The sequence below is a fragment of the Vicia villosa genome, linkage group LG7 (assembly GCF_029867415.1).
Source record: "Vicia villosa cultivar HV-30 ecotype Madison, WI linkage group LG7, Vvil1.0, whole genome shotgun sequence".
NCBI lineage: Eukaryota > Viridiplantae > Streptophyta > Magnoliopsida > Fabales > Fabaceae > Vicia > Vicia villosa.
Window position 1 is genome coordinate 90,988,224 of NC_081186.1, and position 24,976 is coordinate 91,013,199.

The following is a 24,976-nucleotide window of genomic DNA, read 5'->3' on the forward strand; positions in this document are numbered from 1 at the left end:
TGCACATTATGGGAGAGTTACGGAACAAAATTTTTGGACTTCTACCACGACGAAAAAAACAGTGGTGCTATTGTAATAATACTAACTCATGCAATGATAAAGGAATCACAAGGTTTGTATCAATAATCTCCTATTTTTCAAATACTATCCGCAGAGCAATAAATTTGATACTCTAATTTTGGTCTATTTCAGTCTCAAATGGATGGAGTGGATCTAAGTTGCTTATTAACGAAGACATTCCAGAGATAACTGAGTATTTATCAAAGTATACACAAATTGTTATATTCTTAAAGTATAATAAGCTCCCTTAAAATTTATCATCATTTACATTCATTTTTGGTTCAATGTTTCAGGTTACCGTCAAATGAGCAGACTGAAAAGCCATCGCAGTCTTCGAAGGGAATGTCTCTTTGGTCTGGTGCCTCTCAATTCACCCCAGTCGAAAGTTTCGTTCATAAGGCCAAGTGTATTTCTCTCAGTGAACTTTGCAAGGTGAAACAGGTACATGGTTATGACAAATTTCAAGTAGTAAGATCAATATTATTTTATACAGATGATTTTTGTTAGAGTGTTGCATTTTTTTATATTCAACTTATTGTATCTTAGGACATGTTATGCGTTACTGTTGGAACAACTCAAAGATTTTTTGTCTCAAAACACGGTTGGTTTTATTATGGGTGTACTAAATGTTCTTTAAAGGCATCTGATGTGAACAATCCATACAAATGTTCATGTGGACAGAATGTAGAACATGCCATACCAAGGTTGTATTTTTCAATTATTAATCAGATTAATTCATTTGCCATGTTTCAATATTTGTAGTGTTCTAATTGTATTTTCCTATGCATTTATGTAAAAAGGTATCGAGTTGACATATATGTGGTTGATGGTGATTCCAAATTTCGCTTTGTGTTTTGGGACTCTGACTGTGCCGACATTATTGGAAAGTCTGCTGATAGTATTTATAAAGCAATGCTTGAGGTTCATTTTAATTCATTACCTATTTTAATGTTTATTTGTATATGAATGAAGTACTTACATTAAATTTAATGTGCAGGAAGGTGACGACGACCCAATGATATATCCAGATGATCTTGACATGCTACTTGGTAAAAAGATGGCGTTTAGGGCTAAAGTTCAGCCAACATTTGGCCAAGCATCTGTTTGGAAACTTTCCTATGATGAAGAGTTTGTAAAGGGAATTGAGAAAGATTATATTACTGATGAAGTATGGAAATTTTTCTTTGAACATCTACATATGTCTATTTATCAATATTTGTATCTTAATCTTCATCTCAATATCTGATCTGCAGGGAGATAGCAAATCTTTAAACCAAAACCCAGTTGTTCCAGCCATCGATGAATCCATTGTATGTTAATGTTGACTAAACTTTAGCCTGTTAATTACAGTATTTTCTTTATACTTACTGTTAATTTGTTTTCTTCCAGGAGTCGTTGTCAGCATATGGAGAAAATGATCCTGATAAACAAGTGACCAATACTCCATCCAAAGGAAGTCCTGTTTATCTTGATGCTGTAGATTCTGAATTACAAGCGTATGGTACTACCCAGCTCTCAGGAACCAAGCCTGCAAAGAAAGTTAAGATTGAATCTGATGCATGAAGACTCCACCAGAACCATTTTAATTTCCATCATTATTGTTATTTTGTGATATTTTCTTGACAGTTGTTTTAATGTTTTGGTACAAGATACACGAGTTACTATCCATGGATTAAATATCAATTATCATTTTGTCTTATGATATCAAATATCAATTATCATGTTGGTTTTCTTATAATTTCTCTGTAGCAATGGTGTATGGTATGTTGTTTGTGTTTAATATTGCAAGATATATTGCCCGATTATACAGTGCTAAATATATTAACTGTTGTTTGTGTTTAATATTGCGTGATATGTTGTCCGATTATACGATCCATATGAATTGGAAAAAAAATTAGTGGTAAACCATCCTACATGATATTTCTTCTTACCTGCAAGTGAAAATTAATTTTTGAATAATAAATTGTATATCAGAATCGTTTTGATTTGCACAGTATTTTTTCATTAAACCATAATTTTGTCAATGTTATTAATAGTAATGTCTTGCATTTTAAGTTAATTATTCACTTCTCAATTAACATAATTTTGGCAATGATATTTTCAGTAATTGCTTTTTCAACAGATTCCTCTCATGCAAAATTTTTTAATTCATTAACTTGATTTGAATACTGCATGCATTATTTAAATATATCCTCACGAAATGTGTTTTACAAATTTTTTAATGTCACTCTTGAAAACTGCACCAGCATTATGTCAACCATCATACCTACCTGACATATAAACTATAGCTTGCTCTACATTCTCATCTTATTTGTGCACGCTTCATGCAATTATGGTTGCTTGGTGCATTCATTTTTTGCTTATTTAATGATTAAGTCACAATATTTTTAACTGCATAAAATAGGGAGATGACATAAACTTTTCATATTCAGCTTTTTCCCTCCATAAACAAAAAGTTTGGAGGGAGTCTTTGTCTATATATTTCATGCTTCCCTGCATATTCAGCCATATTTTGCAGAATGATTGTATCTTCAGAGTAAAAAATCATGGAAAAGAAACAAAGCGATGAGCATGATCACTTCATGAATGTTATCAGAAGAAAAAGGCAATTTGATGCTAGACATCATAGAATGCGTGTTCTTCGAGCTAAGAGAGCCAAGGGATTGGCGGCAATGAACAAAGAAAATGCATGTCAAACTCAACCCCCTGCTGATACTATATCTTCGCATTTCAGATTACCACTATCTTCTATTTCTCCAAATATTCCAAGTTCCACCATAACTGATCGAAATACACAGCAGAAAACTCACAATATATCAACATTGAATACATTGCCAAGTTCATTAGCAAAAAAACGCCCAAGAGTTGTTTCTGTAAAGAACATTAACAATTTAGGAGTTAACCTCAGAAGGAGATTTGATAACCAGTTTATGAGCGGTGCGACCGCATCTTCAAGCCATACACCTAATCCAGATTCCAGCACCAACGAACTTTTCGAAGATGACAGTGAAGGGGATGAAGGTTCCGGTAATTCTTCAGATGGTTAGTAACTTTATTGTGATGGATTATTAACCGATTTTGAATGTTCTTACATTTAACCAAATATAATAACATAATATTTTCTAACTCATTTTTTACTATGCTGTTGTAGCCTGCAGTTCAGTTTCCAACTATTCAAACGACGAGCATGAAGTAGGTTTTGACACTGACATTGAAGAAGTAGATGTTCAAAGATCAGGTTGTATTTTATTTTATTGATATGTTTCTTTCTTTAAAAAAATCATTATCTATTATGTTATTTTACCTGACAACTGTACATTTTTGTTTAGGAGAATACTACGATTTAGGTGACCCATCATGTGAGTGTCAGCAATGTGGTGCAAATATGTGGTATATGGAGAGGAAAAACAGGTCTCGACATTCTGCTAATCCTAAGTTCTCAATGTGTTGTGGAGAAGGAAAGGTTCAAATACCTTTGTTGAGACAACCTCCACCCGTATTGCAGAGCCTGTTGTTTGAACAAAACGAAAGTGACTCAAAAAGATTCCAACAACAAATTCGTCTTTACAATATGATGTTCGCATTTACTTCTCCGGGTGCTAAAATGGATAACAGATTTAATAATGGTAGAGGTCCCCCTAACTATCGTATTCAAGGTCAAACATGTCATCGTATAGGCAGCATGTTACCTTTGCCAGGTGAAAAGGCCCGTTTTGCCCAACTATATATATTCGATACTGAACATGAAGTTCAGAATAGATTTGATATTTTCAGGTTTTTACTTTATACATCTTTGTTTCAACACTGTATATTATTTTGTTGTTGCAATTCTCAACATTCTGAACTCTATATGTTGGATGTTTTGCAGAAAAAGGGATGGAGTTGATATTAATATAGTTGAAAAGTTGTCTTCCATGTTATATGAACATAATGTTCATGCTCAGTCATTTAAGATGGCAAGGGATAGACTTTCTGAAGGAAATGTTGCAGATCTAAAACTCCGTCTCATTTCTGATCGTCAAAATGATGGAAGAATATATAATCAACCAACAGTTTCAGAAGTTGCTGCTCTCATTGTTGGTGATGTTGATACTGCAGAAAAAAGGGATATTATAATGCAAAAACAATGTGGCCAACTTCAGAGAATAGATGAATATCACACTTCTTATTTGGGTTTTCAATATCCTTTACTTTTCCCTTATGGCGAAGATGGTTACAGACCAAACATACGGCATCGCAATAAAGGATCTACAACGGTCCGTAATGCAGAAACAACGACCACGGTATCGGAAATTGACGATGTTCCATGGGAGGATGCAACCAAGAGAAACAGACTTACAATCAGAGAGTGGTTCGCCTTTAGGATTCAGTCAAGAAAAAACGAGGCACAGACAATTCTCAGGTCAAGGAGGTTATTTCAACAGTTTTTGGTAGATGGTTTTACAATGATGGAATCTGAGAGACTTCGATGGTTAAGAAAGAATCAGTCAAAACTACGAGTAGGGAAGTATGATCATCTTGCAGATGCTAGGACAAATGGACATACACGTGGTGCAGCTACAGGGAAAAGAGTTGTCCTACCTTCGTCGTATGTTGGAAGCCGTAGATTTATGGATCAGTTATACTTCGATGGCATGGCAATTTGTAGTTATGTTGGTTTCCCTGATTTGTTTATTACATTCACATGTAATCCCAATTGGCCAGAAATACAGCGCGTATTAAGTTCTACAAATCTGAAAGCGTCTGATCGTCCGGATCTCATAACAAGAATCTTCAAATTGAAATTTGATTCGTTACTGTCCGATTTGACTAAAAAGAGTATCATGGGAAAGGTTCTTGCGTGTAAGTAATTTGTAACTTTGATTAATTTAATTTCCTTATTCATTTTTTATGTCATGTTATAGACTAATATGTTAATTTTATATTTGTAGATATGTACACAATTGAGTTCCAAAAAAGAGGGTTGCCCCATGCGCACATATTAATTTTCCTTCATCCGTCGAGCAAGTACCCAACACCCGCTGACATTGATCGTATCATATCAGCAGAAATACCAAACAAAGACACCGACGAAGAGTTATATAACTTGGTCAAATCTCACATGATACACGGACCTTGCGGAAATGCTTTTCGTAATTCTACGTGTATGAAGGAAGGAAAATGTTCTAAATACTTCCCTAAAGATTTCAGACGTGATACGATCGTTGATCAAGATGGATATCCGGTGTATAGACGAAGGGACAACGGACACACAGTTTCTAAGAATGGAATTGAGATTGATAACAGATTTGTTGTTCCTTACAATTCAAAGTTATTGTTGAAGTACAGAGCTCATATTAATATGGAATGGTGCAATCAAAGCACATCCGTCAAATATTTGTTTAAATACATCAACAAAGGATACGACAGAATAACTGCTGCAATTGTCATGAATGAAGATGGATCTGTTTCGCAACACGAAACCGTCGATGAAATAAAGCAGTATATTGACTGTAGGTACGTTTCTCCAAGTGAAGCTGCTTGGAGAATTTATGGTTTTTCCATTCATGGAAGAAAACCAGCTGTAGAAAGACTTCACTTTCATGGAGAGGGACAAAATTCTGTTTTTTATACTGATGTCAGTCCCATTACCAAAGTCCTTGATAAACCGAGCGTTACTGAGTCGATGTTTACTTCTTGGTTTGAAGCAAACAAGAAATACGACGAAGCGCGCCAACTAACGTATAGCAATTTTGTTTCAAAGTTTGTATACGTTAAGAAAAAAAGAGAGTGGAAACCCAGACAAAAGGGATACACAATTGGAAGACTAATTTGGGTTCCTCCAACTACTGGGGAGTTGTACTATCTAAGGATGATGCTAACACATGTCAAAGGGCCGAAAAGCTACGATGAAATAAAGACAGTAAACAATGTTAGGTACGATACTTTCCGTGATGCATGTTTTGCTATGGGATTTATTGGGGATGATCGAGAATTCATAGCTGCAATAACAGAAGCATTTCATTGGGGTTCTGGACATTATTTGAGATTACTTTTTGTTCACATGTTATTGTCAAGTAGCATTAATAGGCCTAAGCATGTATGGAGTAAAACTCAACATCTGTTATCTGATGGAATTCTGTATTCTCAGCAAAGGATTGCAAACAACAGAGGTATATTACAAAAATATGATCAGAGTAATTAATTACACATAATATTACTATGCTATTCCAATATTTACCAGCGATTTATTTATTTTGTTCATTTAACAGATCTGCGTCTAACAAATGAAGAAATTCTCAATCTGACGTTGATTGAAATTGAAAAACTTCTTCAACGCAGTAGAAAGAGTTTAAGTGATTTTCCTGGAATGCCAAAACCACATGGTTACATAAATGAGGAGCTTGGAAATAATTTAATTTACGAAGAGAGAAACTACGATCCTGCTGGACAACTTCAACAGTTTAATACGCTGTATAATAACCTCACAGGTGTAAATAGTAGTTAACATCAATTAGGCAGAAGAATTTCATATAAATTAGAAACTTATATTTCTAATATGAAGCATCTAAATTATGTGTTGACTTTATTTCAGATGAACAAAGAGATGTGTTCAAACAAATCTTGACGGCTGTTGATACCCAGAACGGAGGGGTATTCTTTTTGTATGGATACGGCGGTACAGGGAAAACATACATGTGGAGAACATTAGCTTCCTACATAAGATCAAGAAGACAAATATGCTTGACAGTTGCCTCTTCAGGTATTGCATCCCTTTTGCTCCCCGGTGGTCGAACGGCACATTCGAAATTTAAAATTCCGATCCCCACACTTGAATCTTCGACATGCGACATTAACAAAGGTAGTGACAGGGGTAACATGCTAAAACTATCTAAATTGATAATTTGGGATGAAGCTCCCATGTGTCACAAATTTTGTTTTGAAGCTTTGGATAAAACACTCAGAGATATCATGGGTGGAACCAGGTCATCTGATAAAATATTTGGTGGGAAGGTAATTGTGTTTGGTGGGGATTTCAGACAGATTCTACCAGTTATTCCAAGAGGCAGCCGTTCAGATATAATTCATGCAACTATCAATTCATCATACATTTGGGATCATTGTAAGGTTTTGAAACTTACAAAAAACATGAGGCTTCAGCAATCTGGGACGACCATATCGGCATCCGAGTTAGAACGGTTTTCAAATTGGATATTAAAAGTTGGAGATGGAAAACTAGCAGAACCTAACGATGGCTATGCTGATATTGATATCCCAGCAGATATTTTGATATCTAATTTCGATGATCCCCTTCGAGCCATATTCGAAAACACTTATCCAAATTTTGAAGCTAAATTCAATAATGTAGCTTTTCTGCAGTCAAGGGCAATATTGGCTGGAACAATTGAGACAGTAGATGAAATAAATCACTATGTATTAGACAATCTTCCAGGTAATATTTAATTTTTTGTGAAAATTTATCCGACGATTTTTCACTTCCATCTTTAAGAGATCATAATATAAAGGCACTGCATTTTCAGGGGATGAAAAAGAATACCTAAGCTCTGATTCAGTCGACACGCATGATGGTGATGGCAATGAATGTTTTGATGTTTTAACTCCTGAGTTTCTGAATGGACTGAGAACGTCGGGACTTCCTAATCATAGGATCAGATTGAAAGTAAATACTCCAATCATGCTGCTCAGGAATATTGATCAAGCAGAAGGCTTATGCAATGGAACACGTCTAATCGTTACAAGATTGGCTGATCATGTCATCGAAGCTAAAATCATTTCAGGCAAGAACATCGGCGGTATCATTTATATTGCCCGAATGGACATTACTCCAACGCAGACGCCATGGCCATTCAGGATGACACGAAGACAGTTTCCTATAACAGTCTGTTATGCTATGACTATTAATAAATCTCAAGGTCAGTCTTTGGATCATGTTGGCATATATTTACCGAGGAGCGTATTCAGCCATGGCCAGTTATATGTTGCAGTTTCAAGAGTAAAGAGCAGAAAAGGCCTTAAAATCTTGATCCATGATAAGGAGAAACTTCCATTGACCACCACAACAAATGTTGTCTTCAAAGAAGTGTTTGAAAATGTGTAGTCTATAAGTTTTTGCAATATTTATGGACCTGTTGTTATTGGTATATGTTTTGTGCTCAGTTGCCTAAAATTAGCTTACAACTTAAACAACTTATTAACTGTCATGAATGGAAGATTTGATATCATCTTTGCATACTGATAATTTATTTTCATCTGTACAACTGGATTGAAGACTTACGATGAATTATAGCTGCCATAATATCAATGATTGTAGAACATCAACAATTCAAAGCTTAGCATAGTAAAAATATTCACGTTGATAACCATAATTTAAATCCATTACAGAGCCATCTGTGATTACAATATAAGTACCATCAACAACAAATTTAAACCTACAAGTAACATCTTTACATCCTAATCAGCTACTTTTTTCCCCAAGAACGCAAACATCAGATCTGAAAATGGAATCATGGAGAATTCTATGAAATCTCCAACTTGAAGATTTTTTGACTTTGCAAATTCGTACCAACCAACTCCAATATGTTTCTCATACTCATTCCTGCCAGCCTTAAGAATACGACAGTGATATCCCTTTCCGTCAATAAGATCTACCATCCTTATTGCATTTTGGTCTTTACGAAAACATGTCCTTGATATTTCCATTGGAATATTCTGCATTATAACTTTCTACTTATTAACCCACGATATATATAGATCTATATACGGCAGTGGATTTAACTGGGTTTTGAACTTACCAGAGCATTTTGGCCTCGCATGTTCGCTTCTGTGATATTAGATTTCCACTTTACCTCCCCGGTGTGATCAGCCATGCACTCAGCTTCAGTAAGAAACCCATCTTTTATGAGTGTTTCAAACATCTTTTCCTGCTCTTGCTCAAACTCTTTGTTAATGTTATGAGCCCATTCAAGACTGTCTCTCTCAGGATCACTGAGACACAAATTGTAAAGAATAACACTGCTATTAAGCAAAGATTTTAGAAAACAGGGGAATCCATTTATTATATTACAACATGCATGCAAATTATACTTACCTGCTTGATGGAGAAGGGACGAATGGAACTCCCCACTTCACCATATCAGAATTAAATTTTATAAGGACCTCAATTCTGATGCATTATGACAAAAAATTCTATATATAGATAGATAGTGATAACCCTTATTTTTTGGGCCAGACAACACTGATGGGCCTACATTTTTTATATGTACAAATATCCAGCATGTTTGGTAAACGAGTTTTAACAACAAAAAATTAATTATTGCAATTTTTTTAGTAGGCAGTAGATGTTACAAATCAGACCTTTAAATATACATGACACTATATTTCCTTCCATACATTTAATAAATATGTTTGCCTACATAAATTGAAGTTGCTATATATATAAGCTGATTGTATAATATGTATTCTTTATAAAGTGTAATTTGGTTTTAACATGGTAAATTGTTTATCAAACAAAATTTCTTAAAAAAACATTTCATATATAATTCATGTAAATAAACTATTTTAACACACATGATCCAATCATGATGGCCAATGTAAAGGAGCAACCATGAAGTATGTAGAACACAAGGATTTGCAAAACATATAACCATTCAAAATTTAGCATGTGCCATAATAGTAGTCTTGATAAAGTCATTCAACATTAGAGCAAAAGTACCAACCCATAGGGGAAACAAAAAACATTGTTCAGATAAGTTATAAAAGTCACCACCAGATACAAAAAATTCAAAGACTTTGGTCTTTGAAACTACTTCAACAACAGACAAAAAAAGCAAAGTACTTCCACCACCTTTCAACAGCCCCATCACTTCTTCTTCATCGTAACATAAATGAAAGTGTCATGTCTCGCCAACTGACAAGTCAGTGTGTCGCCTTTCTTGAACCCCTTGGTCTTCACATATTCGTACCATCCTTTAGTCATGTATTTCTCAGCCGGACTCGGAGCCCCGTTGCGGTATGCCGTCTTCACAGTACACTTGAATTGTTGTTTCAAATCACAATCTCTAATAGTTACCTCCTTCTGATTACTTGCCAAGCAGTCTATTGCTATCTGCTTAGGGAAATGCTGCAACAACACAAATTTTCATTGAATAAACACTTGAGATCTGCAAAGTATTAAAATATGAGGTCGATTTTCAGTATGCTTACCTGGACATTATCCTTTTTTACTCTTGAATTCTTTATAGCAATATCCCAGCAGTATGTTGGCTTCCTCCCCACATTCTTATCCTAACATTTGAAACATTTTTCCCCTTCTTCGCAAGTTTCATTGTGCTCCTCTCACTCCCATCTGTAACAGATCTTAAGTTGGCAGTCCTTCCAACATTTTTGCTATTACTCCTCCTCTCAACTTCAGCTGCTTTCTTCCCAACTGTTTTATCAACAACAGTTTTTGACTTCTCAGTTTTTTTGTTAGTCTGTACATTATCGTTCGCAGAGACAAGGGGGACATCATCTTCTTCAAGCTTAACACTACTCATAGGAACAACAGTATTGTTGACATTTGGAACAACTGCAGGGACATTCTTGCAAGTTTCTGCAAATCTAACAGATTTCTTAGAATTTGCTTTACCCTTTCTAACCGACCTGACAGATGATTGTGAAGCTGAGCCATCTTCAACCTCAGCTACGAGTTTTTGAATTTCGTTCATTGCTGCCTCCTCACTGAAAGAAAAATTATAGTTGCATGAGCACATTATTAATCCCAAATACGGATTAACACCGCAACTATACCATGGACAGGGAATATTTCAAAGATTAACAACTTTAAAATATATATAACACCACACTATTGGCCCAGAATAAAACACATATGCTTCATAGATTAACACAATCAGGCAAACAAAAATTGCAATACAACTTGACCCCCCACAACGTTTCGAAGACCTGATCTGGGAAATATTAAACAGTAAACTCCATTCACATCATGATCTATTAATCAAACAAATCTATTTTATCATGCATCAGAAATAAAAAAAAACCCTAAAACCTAACTAGATCGCACATGAACTTTATGCCAAAAACAAATAAATTAAATAGGAATTCATGTATCTAACCTGATAACTTCTTCTTCCTCATCTGGAAACCACCCATACGCTGGCTTTCTTCCAAACCTCATCGTCGAAGACTGTTGCTATCTCCAGAAGTGATGTAAGTGTTTTGATAAAGACCGGAATGAGAACGAGAGAAGTTGTGTAATGTAAACAGTTCAAAATATATTATAACTCAACTTTGCACGTTTCCTTTTTCTTTTCCCTAGACTTATTCAGTAAATGACCCCTATCTCAATCAATCATGACTGTTACCTATGATCCCCCGTGTAACCAAAACATTTACTAATTAATTTGAAAACAACACTTTGTAGTCTAACGAAAAGAAAGCCATTTAATTTTTCTCTATCTCTTAAATCCAAACATACATGCATTTACTTTTTTTAAACTTTACATATTCCATGCAGTACACGTTTGTTTTATTTAGATTTCCTTTGTTTTTTTTATTACTTACCCCTTTCTTATTTTTCCTGTGTTTTAAAAAACATAACATTATATATTTTTTATTAAAATCCACTTATTAGGAACAAAAAATAGTTTCTATCAATCCTTCTTTATTTCAAAAATTTATTTTTTTAAATCACATTTAATAAATCAAACCAATGTTATAATAATTACAAATTTATGTAAATATTTGTAGATAAATATTCAATATATAATTATTGTCAAGATGTTGGTTTCAACTCACATATCTATTGTAAATTAATTACTAAATAGTTCAAGAAAATAATATTTTATAATATTACTTAGCTTATTCATCCCACTAATTTTAAAATCCTATGGAAATAAATTTCAACAATCTATTTTTATTATTTTTCAACACTTTGTGACATGTTAAAAAAACAATAGGAATTTATATATCTTTTCTTATACATAATTAACTCAGTTATAATTCATGTTACAATATTTTTTACACATATTAACATCCTTATGTGTGTTTATCAACATATATACTATTCATAATTTAAAATTTATGCAAATAATAGTTGATAAATAATCCATATATTATTCTTTTAAAAATATTAACTACACATAAGAATATCTTTTACTAACAAAAGCTGACAAGTTGGTTTTTGTCCCACTCGCCTAATAAATAAAAATTAATTATACAATATAATATGAAATTTATAGTTTCTAATATTACTTTGCTTATTGATCCCACTAATTTTAATATTATACAAAACATTGTTATTATTATTCTTCAACACTTACTAATATGTTTCAAAAACATTGGGAATTTATATATATTTTTGTATACATACTTAACTAAACTATAATTCATCTTTCAAGATTTATTAGCCATACTGATATGCTTATGTGCATATTTCAATATATATATTTATATTCCCATTCTCCTATTAACTTGAAGTTTATGTTGAAAAATAAGTAAAATATTAAACATAACCAAATTATACTAACAGGAGTACATAAAGGATAATTTTAAACCATGCTCATCCATTTGATTTTCACACATTGTTGCAAAGCATATGACTATTATATTGCAATTATAAAGTAGCAAGGATAACATTAGCTGTTTCAATCCAAAGAAAACTGATGAATAACAAACACAAAAAGTCTTAAACATAACATTAATCCACATACAACTCAAATAGAAAAAAAAAAAGCCCAACAACATCATCCAAAACAATCTACTGTTCTTCCAAAACTCTGCACTTCTTCATTCACCATAGCCATCAATACCCAACAACACATATTCTTTAAACCTGCAATACAACATAATGATAATTTTTCTGTTAACTTTCAGAAACATACAATGACATCAACAAATAATTTAACACGTAAAAGATATATCTAACCATTCTTTTCAGCTTCTCCACCAACTCTGCCCATATCATCCATTCTCTGTCATTTAAACAACATACACAGACTTAATGCTTAAATTTTAATTGAATTCATATAACCTAATAGCATGCCTTTTCGAAAAATCGGATAATAAGATTCTTATACCTTTCATTTTCAAAGAAAAACTTCCCAATATACACTGAGTTGGATATTTCTATCATTCTGGGGTTTATCTCCAGTCCAACACTTCCCAGAACATCAGTTAAAAATTCCACGTCTTCAAGTACAGCGAACCTCAAGCCACCCCTCAATTCCTGATGCTTCCCCGACCACCTGATTCCAAGCATCTCATCCTGCCACACCCCTGCTATGTTCTGAATCTTACTTCCCCTTTGCCAGGCGCATGCAACACCATCCATCACATGCAAAGCCCACTCAGTGCACAACTTGGTAATCCGCTCTTTCTTCGTCTTCAAACTCATCCGCAACATCTTCGATCTTTGCTTCATCCTCCTTTTAATCGCCAATCGTTTGACTGGGTCTTGAACAACAACAAATTTCATAGTTCTGCAAAATCAGAAAAAATCATGAACAAAAGTGACATTTCATAACAAACAAACGAAAAATTCAGATTCGATTGCAGAAAAAAAAGGACGAAGAGTACCTGCAAGCCTTTGCAACTTGGGAGAACCTACCCATTTTGTGAAATCTCCAACTTACGGATTAGGTTTCAGGATTTGGTACTTGAAGAGTGGAAAAAAACTGTGTCCTTTCTACTATATATACTCAAACTCCCATTACCTGTTAGACTTCCTTTTAGTAGGTAAACGTGCACAAGTTTTTGGAAACTGTTGAAATGCCTTTTTCTGTACATGCAGAAGTAAATTTAATTATCTCTTTTTAATAGTAATAATTAATTTCACACCATAATATAAAAGTCAAATGATTTTATTGGGTGGGAAAATAATTGATTGATTTATATTTATTATATAATCTAATACAAATATTTAATTATTTCATTGCATAGATTATTAAACATGTTAGTGCATCAAACATGACTTTATATTTATAGCAAAAAACAAATTAAAAATATCTATTTAAATTTATATTGAATTTATAATTATCATTGAATAAATTGTTTATCTTAATTAATATATTATTTTATATAATTCTTTAACCATAAATTTTTTTTTTTTGATTGTTTATTTCTACCGACTTTACGTGACCCGCTATTTCACATTAGTACATCATTTCTACAGTATCTAAATATTTATTTATTTCATTGTTTTTTTTTTAAATAACTTCATATTTTCATTGTTACATTTGTAATCAACTATAATAATCATTTATTTATAATACTATGAACTTTTTTATCCAATTTTAATATCATATTGAAAACAAATACAAATTGATACATTATATTAATATGGATATGCTAATCATTAATTAAGAATTTTTTTGTTTAATTATTATATCTTTTATTAGAATTCTTTAACCATAACCATATTAAATATATTTAATATTTATACCGACTTTACGTGACCCGTGCGAGCGCACGGGTCCTTTACTAGTCTCAGATATCACAAGACACAACACTCGGTTCGGTTCGGTTCAACTGATTTGGCTAGGCTTTCCCCAAACCGAACCGACCGGACCGGCCACCGGTCCAATCTACCTTTTCTGAATCGGTTCGTTTCATTGTTCGTTTTTGCTCAATGAAACTGATACGTTTGGTGCATCAGTGAGATCTCTCTCCGATTCAATGGCTTCCACCTACCGTGATCGTACGTCGGAGTTCCGATCACTGACGGAGACTCTAAAGAAGACTGGTGGTGGAGGAGAAGCCACCGCACCGCCGAATCAACAACCATCTACATCTCAAGGTTCCTATTCAAGATCTGAATTCAACCGAAAGGCATCACAAATCGGATTAGGAATCCACGAAACTTCACAGAAAATCGCAAGGCTCGCTAAGCGTAAGCTATTTCATCATCATCATCATCATCATCATCATCATCATCATCATCATCATCATCGTTTTTTTATATATTTTATTGAATTTCTTGTAATGATTTGTTATTGGTTGGTTGTTGTAGTGGCGAAGAAATCGTCTCTGTTTAATGATCCGATTATAGAGATTCAAGAACTGACTGCATTGATTAAGACTGATATAACGACGTTGAATTCAGCGGTTTTAAATTTGCAAAATATTCAGAAATTTGATTCGGCTGATGAGAATTACTCAGAAGATAGGGTTGTGCATTCTAATGCTGTTTGCAATGACTTGAAGAATAAGCTCATGGGAGCCACAAAGCATCTTCAAGATGTTTTAACTACAAGGACAGAGGTAAATTATATGTTGATCACACAAACTTTACAGACTAATTGCACCAAAGTAACTTATATCTGTATCAACATTTGAATGATTTAACGATTGAGGCTTCGTTTGATAAAATTAAACCGTAATTTAGCGTATAGTGGAAAAGCTAGCTGATAGATGGAAATAAATAGCTTATAGCGGATAGCTTGTGTTTGAAAAGCTAGTTGATTGGGTTAAAATGTTTGGTAAGTTTAGTTGTTGTGTGAATATAAAGCAATCGAGCAATCAAATTTTTATGCATATCACATGCCATACAATTTTTCTCTTGCCATGTAATTTATGTTGTGAATGTATGTCATTAACCCTAGAAATTTATGTTGTGAATGTATGTCATTAACCCTAGAACATCAAGGCTCATGAGAATAGGAAGCAGATATTTTCCAAGAACCCTTTACAGCATCAGCCAAAGCAAACTACTGAGCCGCCACCTTGGTCAAATTCCACAAATGCATTTGAAACTGAGAGTTTGCTACAAACACCAGGGTAAGTAATTTGATTATCATGTTAATTGTAAAGTGTGGCTTTGTTTATAATACCTTGGTCTCGGGAGTTTTCCTTCCCAACTCTGCCCATTATGCAAGAATAGGGAAGTGGCACATTGCGCAAATACTTGAAAGTTGTTCTGGTGGTTGTCACTTTCTAGTTTTGTATGGAGCATTTGTATTTGAAAAATTTTAAACTACTATATTCCTCAATACTCTTGTTGTCATGTCATGGATTGATCAATGAATGGTACAATCTGACTATATGTATGTGAATGTGCGTTGGTCTTAATTTCTAACTGTCAAGTATCAATACTTCATTTCTTCCGTAACAGAAACACTGACATAGCAGAGCTTTCATTCTTGTACAAGAAAGCATAAAGCTAATATAACTTAACTCAAGCTCATGAGAGCTTGTATAGAGTCTCCCACATAATATAAAACACTTGTAATGTAACCAAGCCTACTATAACTCGTTAAAAATTTAGTCTTGAAGAGCGAAGAATCTTTCCTTGAATGTGTTTATTTGTAATAATGGATCTACATGTCTTATTTGTTGAAAATAATATGCCTTTGATGTTTAATTCCTGAAAATTGATTGTCTTGTGCAGACCACCATCAAATGGAGTTCCTCCAGCTGGCAATCAGCTAAGGTTTGTCCCCTGTACATTTTCTTTTAAAGCTATAAGATCAAATTGTCCCCTGTACACTTCTATTTTCTATATAACATGATTATTTGCTGGTCTCTAAGAATCCCAGATTTTACTTTTAAGCTAGCATTTTATGTAAAATGTAAAAACTAGTGGCTTTCATTTGGTTCTCATGGATTATAAATCTCTTATTGTGTATGAACTTAAGCAGACCTAGTCCAAGAAGAACAGAAATTAGTACTGAGCTTTCTGAATGTAACCGAGGAGTGGAGTTCTCACAAGCAGGGAATCATCTTAGGGACCTATTCATGAAATGGCAGGAAACAAACGTAATGAAGAAGTAAAAAACCCAGAAGATGCTCTGAAAATTCAGAGTTGCACTTTATTCACATAGAAAACCCTCTACCCTAATCGGGCATGCAAAAAAAGCCTCCCCCTTTTCACTTGTTTAAATTTCCACCACTAACCTCATTTACACCAAGTAATGTGTAGTTCCCAAAGGTGATCCAGCCAAGCCAACCCTCCTCCCAATGACTGTCAAACTTTCGAGTTAACTCATAAGTCATAATCAACTAGTTTTCGACTATAGGTATCAAAACTGAGTTAACTCGCTTACAAAATCATTTTTGTATTAATTTGGCTAGACTTCATAGATTGGGAGTTTGGCAATGATTGGATGAGTCTATAACAAATGGTTATTTTCCTCGGACATGCCTAAAATGATAGTAGTTAGTGTTTTTAAAAGAAAATACAACTGCTAAAGGATACAACAACATAGTACAAAAACATTAGCCTTGGAGTTATAGCACTTGACTCCACAAACTGCTCGAATACCCCAACACATAGCCATAAAAGATTAATGATGTTGTATTAACCCTATAGCTCCAAGCACAAACGAAGTCGCAAACTCCAAAACATGATAAACCCATCGTTGCAAGTTTACATCCAAAAGACCACTAAGGTGAATGAACCCAGCTCTATAGAGTTGAAACCTAGCTCGGAATCCTGCTCAAATGAGGGGAACCCAGTCCAAACCATCCTTTGGTCTTTAGTATTTTTGAACCCTGTGATTTGTCAATTTATCCATCAGTTATGGTACTGTCTTGTCTGGTGTCAGTTATGCCCGTCGTTTTTCTACAAATCAAGCTTCAAACATCTTGATAGTTACATCCTTTCTGATTAAATATATTATTTGCATTAAATGAGTGGGCAATTACTAGAATATCACACAGGATAGTTGTTTAATGTGGTTCTTCAATTTAGAACTTGTCATATCTCAATTATTTGGCTAATTACTTGCCAAGCTTATGAATGGGCTGATAAATATTTATGCTTAGGTTCTTGATATCTGTTGCATTTTGGGCCTGAGTTGCTTAAATTTTTTAGGTATGCTTAGGATGTGTTTATTTTCTAACTTAAACTGCCATATATGGTAAATTTGCTGTCATTGCTGATACAGGCGAAGGTTAGCCGTGGACAACAATCCATCCCAGCAAATGGAGATGTCTTTGGTACAACAGGTTGTTCCTCGGCATGAAGAATATGCCCAAAGTCGATCAACTGCTCTGCACAATGTGGAATCTACTATTACTGAACTTAGTGGAATCTTCTCTCATTTGGCTACGATGGTTGCCCATCAAGGAGAGCTAGCTATCAGGTTTCAACCTTTTCTTAAATTTTTGACAATTGAAGATTCAAATTGTCATGTGTGTAAAAAAAATTGTATCATTATAAATTATTCACAGGTTCTAGACATTAATCTTAAACATGTAAATTGTAATTGACTCGGGCAGGATTGATGACAACATGGATGAGTCATTGGCAAATGTTGAAGGAGCCCGCAGTTCTTTATTGAGGCATCTCAACCAAATATCATCGAATAGATGGCTTATGATCAAAATATTTGCCATTTTGATATTCTTTCTGATGATCTTCATATTCTTTGTGGCCTAATCTACCAATCAAGGAAGTTTTTTTTTTTTTTTCCACAACTTATTTGGACTCATCTTCATCCTTCTGTGGCTTGCTGCCAAAGCAACTAAATGATGAGGCGTACATATGAGATATGTATCCTATTTGCAAGTAGGTTCGGTTCAATGATCAGTAAACTTTTTCGTTCATGTATTCTGTTATTTGGCATCACTATTAAAAATGTTGTGGCAGGTAAGCCCCCAAGATTTTTAGGAGTTTGAATACAGATTTAAGTTAGAAATATCAGTTTGCATATAGATGAATCATCACAATACCGTTATGGAGGTGGGGTATAAGATGCGAAGAGCCAAAGAAAGGGCGCATCTATCATATCAGTTTCCACATTCTTTTCAAGTTACCATGTTAACATAGTAGTAGTTTGTTTAGCTGTGTGTATAACATAAGAACCTTGTGGATACTGTAATATCAAAAGTTGATTTTTTTTTTTCTCTAAAAGTATTGATGTATAACTATTTTTTAATTGAACATTCTTTTTGTTATTGATTGATATTTTGAAGATATTCGATGTGTCTCATGGTCTATCTATTGCAATGGATGTTGTTTAAGGGAAGGGAATTGAATAACTCACCTTATGGCTGCCTTCATGTCAGATGATTGTTTGTTCAATCTGCCTCTTTAAATGCTGCTTTTTTTAAGTGTTTATTTTTAGTTTTGAGGCTTACCTGGACTCTAGTAAACCTCCAAAATCCAACTCACTCAAAAAAAAAAAAAATCCAAACAAAAAAAAAAGAAGCTAATTGGGATTAAATGACTTTTTTTTTTTTTTTTAATGTGGAGTTATTAACTCTATTTGATTATGTGGGGTTGAAAATTATTTTGATTAAATGGGGAGTGATAACGTGTAGTAAAATGGTTATGTGGGGTTATATGGGCTATTTCTTTTTCTAATAGAAAGTTATTAGTTTTATTTGGCTAAGTGGGGTTAAAAACTTTTGTGTTTAAATGGCGAGTTATAATGTGTGATGATGGTTAAGTGGGGTATTTTATATTTTTAATGTAGAGTTTTTAATTTTATTAATTTATTAAATTATTATTATTATTTATTATAAATTTTTGTCGGAAAATTTTGGTGGAAAACTTTTGTATTTTCTCTTTCTTTTTTTTCTTTCAAATATGGATTTACAAGTTGTATTTATTTAATTAATTAAAGTTAATATTTATTATAAACTTTTGGCAAAAAATTTTGGTAAAAAAAAAACTTGTTGGACTATAATTTAGTAAAAAGAATTTCTACAATTATAATTTAGTTTGAAAAGAAAAAAGATAGTAAGAAATAATTTATTTATTTTTAAAAATAGAAATGGTAGTAATGGTTGAGAAGGATTAATTTATAATAAAGTCCACTATTAGCTCCATAAAGAAAGTGTTGGATAAGCTACTTAATTTAGGCATGTAAGTGGGGTGGCATTGGGACGATTTTTATCTTCTTTGAATTTAAATTCAAAATCTAAATCTTTGATAATTTTTTTGTTATCAGTCTAATATATATATATATATATATATATATATATATATATATATATATATATATATATATATATATATATATATATATATATATATATATATATATATATATATATATATATATATATATATATATATATATATATATATATATATATATATATATATATATATATATATATATATATATATATATATATATATATATATATGGTGTTGTTTCTCAAGTGTTATCCATTTTTTAAAATGAAAATAATATTATTCTTTAATATTAAATTATATTACAAATAAAAAAAGTAAAAAAATATTTAAAAAAATCAAACACATTTTAAATAATAGAGTAAACAAAAATATCAAAACATTAATCATACAATTAATATTCTAAATCATCAAAACTGATATAAAGTACAAACGAGGAGTTTGGGATGAGTGGGTACTATCGTCTTCATTACTCGGTCTATCTCTATATTTTATAATGGAAGAAAATCTAAAGTCAAACCCAAATTCAGTCAAAGCAAATTTTTTTCATAAAATCAGAGACGAGTTCAGATGAATTTCTGCGAATTCAAATTCTATTGCCTTGTTTAAGTTGATTAACGCTAGGGTTTTAGAATAATAATTTATGATTTCTTTTTAACTAAACAAGTTTATTTTTATATATTTAGAATGTGTTTCTTAATCAAGATAAGATATGTTAAATTATAATTTTTTGAAAGAATTAAACCTTATTGAAACCAAAAAAACAATACAGCCCAAGACGATCAAACAATCCATCCACCCAAAGAAAACGTTGCACAAACACAATTAAGGCACCAAAAGTCTACTCACATGCTTCCTAAGTTTAGGCTTTAACCAGACCGTGTACACAATAATATCAACCATTGTTGCCAACACAAAAAGCATTTATGAGTTTCCAAATTTTGTAGACCGTCTTAGCTAAAACACACTTTAGGATGGCATCTCACAAGCACACTCATTATATCACACCCTTTAGAGTAGTAACGATCGATCCACTTGGTCCAAAGACTACCAGCCTTGCCAGATAAGTTCCAAAGTAACTTTATAAGGTTAGCCTTGTTCTACTCCACAAGAGATATAATGCTCAAACCACCTTGTTTCCTAGTAGCACAAACTTTCTGCCAAGCTATTGGAGATTTGCTTGAAATTTTTTCAATACCAGACCACACACACTGCCTCTACATTTTTAATCACCTTCTTGGGTATAGAAATGAATTGCATCTAATAGTTGGCAATGGCAAAAACAACACATTAATCAACTGAGTTATGCCAATAAAACTCAGGAGTATGGAACTTCAATGCGTAATTCTAGCCATTATTTTATCAACCAAGATCATTCATTTCCCAACAGACAACTTTTTTTTCTAGTAAGGGGTATGCCAAGATATCTAAAAGGAAGTGACTCAATAGAAAACATGGTCAGATTCTGAATTACCTGCTTATTGCTTTCCTCTACATTGTCAAAATAAACTTTACATTTGTTAGGGTTGACATATATGCTTGTGGATTGGGAGAACTCCTTGAAAGCTTGCATCATCAAATCAAATCAATGAAAATAGGATCACCCTGGAAAATTTAAAAGAATACATTAATTTTAAAATTTGTTATAATGTCTTTTTAGTCAGGATTTCGATTTTAAATTTGAGCTTGATTACAAATCAACCTGATAAAAAAATAAATAACTTTTGGGGAGAATCAGTTTCGACAGTAGTGTACATAATGAATACATGTTCAACCAAGAAAATAGTTGAGAAGACACCTTGTGAGGCTTGGACAAGAATAAAGCCAAATGTTATTCATCTTAGAGTATTTGGATCAATGTGTTTCAGGAATGTACCTGAGCAATTAAGGAAGAAGCTAGATGATCAAAGTCAGACCATGGTGGCATGGTGCTCATAGGTTATCATTTGACTGGTGCATAGAAATTGTATTTTCCAAATGATGATAAGCTTGTGACCAGTAGAGAAGTTCTGGTGGATGAAATTAAAGGGTGGAATTGGACTTGGGAGTCGGTTCTACATATGCAACAAACAATCCCAATTGTGCTTGAAGAAGAAGAACAACAAACTGAAGTTACAACCAATCAAAATGAAGAACCACATGATAAAAATGTAGAAGATTGACTATAGCGAGAATTAAGTCGACAAGGCTAGCTAGATATGAAAGATTTCCAAATCAAGCAATTAATGCAGATGGTGATCTCATAGAAGAAGCAATGATAATGGCTGAATCAGAACCAATTAATTTGGATCAATCCATGAATGATTCAAATTGGTTGTTATTCATGAAGGAAGAACTCAAGGAAATTGAGAAGAAAAAGAACTAGGAGCTTGTCGAAAGATCTAACAAGAAGCCAATTGATGTGAAGTGAGTGTTCAAGATGAAACTGAGGCGAAGTGGTGAAATTGCCAAGTATAAGGCTAGATTACTGGCGAGAGGTCTTATACAAAAACCTAGTATAGAGTTCAATAAAGTCCATACACCTATTGTAAGACTATAAACCATTAAAATTGTTGTATGGACTGCAACATACAAAGGATGGAAGATACATCAATTAGATGTAAAGTCAGCATTTCTGAATGGACCATTGGAAGAAGAGGTATATGTCAATCAACTACTAGTATTCAAAATAAAATGGCGGGAACTAAAGGTGTATAGATTGAAAAAGACTCTGTATGGTTTGTAGTAAGCCACAAGGGCGTGGAACAAAAGAATAGATAGCTTCCTGAACGAAGCAGGTTTTACAAAGTGTGTCTCTGAACATGGAGTATATGTCAATGTTGAAGGCACTGTTAGTCAAATCATTTTATGCTTGTATGTGGATGAGTTGTTGATCAAATGTGCAGATGAAGTAGAGATACAAAGAGTTAAGTCAAAGTTGTTGTAGGAGTTTGAAATGTTCAACCTAGGGAACTTGTCATATTTCTTAGAAATGGAGTTCAAAGATACAAGTGAACTAACGTTCTTGCATCAAAAGAAGTATGCTCAAGATATATTGAAAAGGTTCAAGATGAGCAACTGTAATGCAACTGCCCTCAATTAGAAATTGGAGCAAAGTTGAGGAAGGATACAAGCGATGATTTTGTAAGTGAAACATTGTACAAATAAGTCATTGGATCATTGAGGTATCTTTGCAACACAAGGCCATATATTTTTCAAAGTGTCGGGTTGTTGAGCATATTTATGGAGAATCCACAAGAATTTCATTTCATTGCAGTCAAGAGGGTGTTGAGATACCTAAAATATATTATCGATCACGGTGTACTGATGTCGAGGTAGAATAATACCAAAACAAATACAGAAGTACATGGTTACACTGATTCATTTAAGTGGAGATAAAGATGAGAAGAAGGGTATTATACGGTATATATTCACGACTGGAGGTGTTTCGATCTCTTGGAGCTCAAGAAAGCAAAACATTATGGCTTTGTCATCTTGTGAAGTTGAATACGTGGATGTATCATATGCAACATGTCAAGCAGTATGTATAAAGATGCTTCTAGAAGAGTTCAAGATCATGGAACCTAAAAAAATGAAGTTGTTTGTCGATAATAAGTCAACTATCGACCAAGCTAATCATTATGTGTGCAATAGTCTAAGTAAACACATAGAGAGGAGGTGTCATTTTCTCAAAGATCAAGTAAATAAAGGAAATCTTGAACTTGAGCATTGCAAGACATAATGGTAACTAGTTGATGTACTCACCAAGTCTCTGAAGAAAACCAGGTTTGATGTACTCACCAAGTCTCTGAAGAAAACCAGGTTTGATGTTTTAAAGAGAAATATCAGGATGAGAAGCCTTAAAAGCGTGAATTATGTGGGGGGGGTGTTAGAATATGTCATTCATGGTTTCAGTAAACAAGTTTATGTTCGACAGAGGTGAAACAATTGGAGTCGATAGTTAAGATAGTTGAGTAGATTCCTTGAATACATTATATAGTTGTTGTGTCAAAGTGTAGCTTGTATGTTTTGGGTTTTGGTTGCCTATAAATAGGCATGTTATGTTGTAAATAGATACTAGAACTTCAATTTAATAAAATCTCTCTTTTTTTTTTTAATATAATTTTCTCACCTCTCTCTTTTCTTCTTCTTCTTGAAACTCTAATTGTTCCAAAAAAATAATATGATATATTTATTTTTTATAGAAATGCGGATAATAGGTATGTGTATGAGTAGTTACATGCCCATAAAACACGGGTACAAGTGCTAACGTTGATACTCAAGTAGGTATGAGTTAGGTACGAATATTTTTTTCCAACATAGGAATGTGTACTATAATACTCTATCTAAACTCTATTCATTCTCTTCCCTATATGAGATCCAATAATTTAATATTTTATCATTTTGAAAAATCAATCTAAGAAAAATTAATATCAATAATTACTGTAATTTATCATTTTCTAAATTCTTACGAAGTTATCAAAATAAACTAATCTCATTGAAGGGGTAGCAATTTTAACATATGGTAAATGTTTATAAATAAAGTGGCATTATTATATTCTCTATGGAATAAGAATAAGAAAAATAATATTCTCTTAATAAAAAATATGTAAAAATAGATTTAAAAAGTCAGATGTTTTTTAATCTTAATCTGGTCCAAATACACTTTTTTTTCAAAAAGTAAAATGACATTATATAACATTATTAGAAGTATATAATATAAATATAATGAAGTGTGATAAAATATTAATATTTATATTACTATAAATAAATTATTGATATTTATAAATCAACTTTTTAATTAAATAATATAATAGTTAACATAATACAACTTTTTGACTAATATAATATGGCATTTAAATTGTTCAAAGTAAGAAAGTGTTTCTAATATAGTATTTAAAACATTGAATCTTACAAATTAAGTTTTTACAAATTAAGTTTTTTTATATTAGTGGTTTTGGACTTTTCACAAAGTATTAAAAAAATCATTGTTGTAAGAAAAGATAAATTATAAATGATTTTATAATATTATTTTTTATTAATTATATAGAAAAGATAAATTTAAATAATAAAAAATTA

At 32.8% G+C, this 24,976-nt stretch overlaps 1 protein-coding gene and 1 pseudogene across 1 annotated transcript; both read left to right on the forward strand.

Annotated features, from left to right (window-relative positions):
* Positions 1-2,606: 2,606 nt before the first annotated feature.
* LOC131619670 (uncharacterized) lies at positions 2,607-8,158 on the forward strand (annotated as a pseudogene).
* A 6,509-nt stretch (positions 8,159-14,667) lies between these two features.
* LOC131615785 (syntaxin-31-like) lies at positions 14,668-18,951 on the forward strand. Its single transcript, XM_058886942.1, has 6 exons — positions 14,668-14,944; positions 15,065-15,315; positions 15,692-15,831; positions 16,442-16,483; positions 17,940-18,137; positions 18,274-18,951. The coding sequence occupies exons 1-6, from the start codon at positions 14,731-14,733 to the stop codon at positions 18,431-18,433; spliced, it is 1,005 nt and encodes a 334-aa protein (XP_058742925.1). The 5' UTR covers positions 14,668-14,730; the 3' UTR covers positions 18,434-18,951.
* The last annotated feature ends 6,025 nt before the right edge of the window (positions 18,952-24,976 follow it).

Coding starts and splice junctions, on each gene's coding strand:
- LOC131615785 (XM_058886942.1), top strand. CDS start 14,731: ATGGCTTCCACCTACCGTGATCGTACGTCGGAGTTCCGATCACTGACG. Junction 14,945..15,064: donor AATCGCAAGGCTCGCTAAGC/GTAAGCTATTTC, acceptor TGGTTGTTGTAG/TGGCGAAGAAATCGTCTCTG. Junction 15,316..15,691: donor TTTTAACTACAAGGACAGAG/GTAAATTATATG, acceptor CATTAACCCTAG/AACATCAAGGCTCATGAGAA.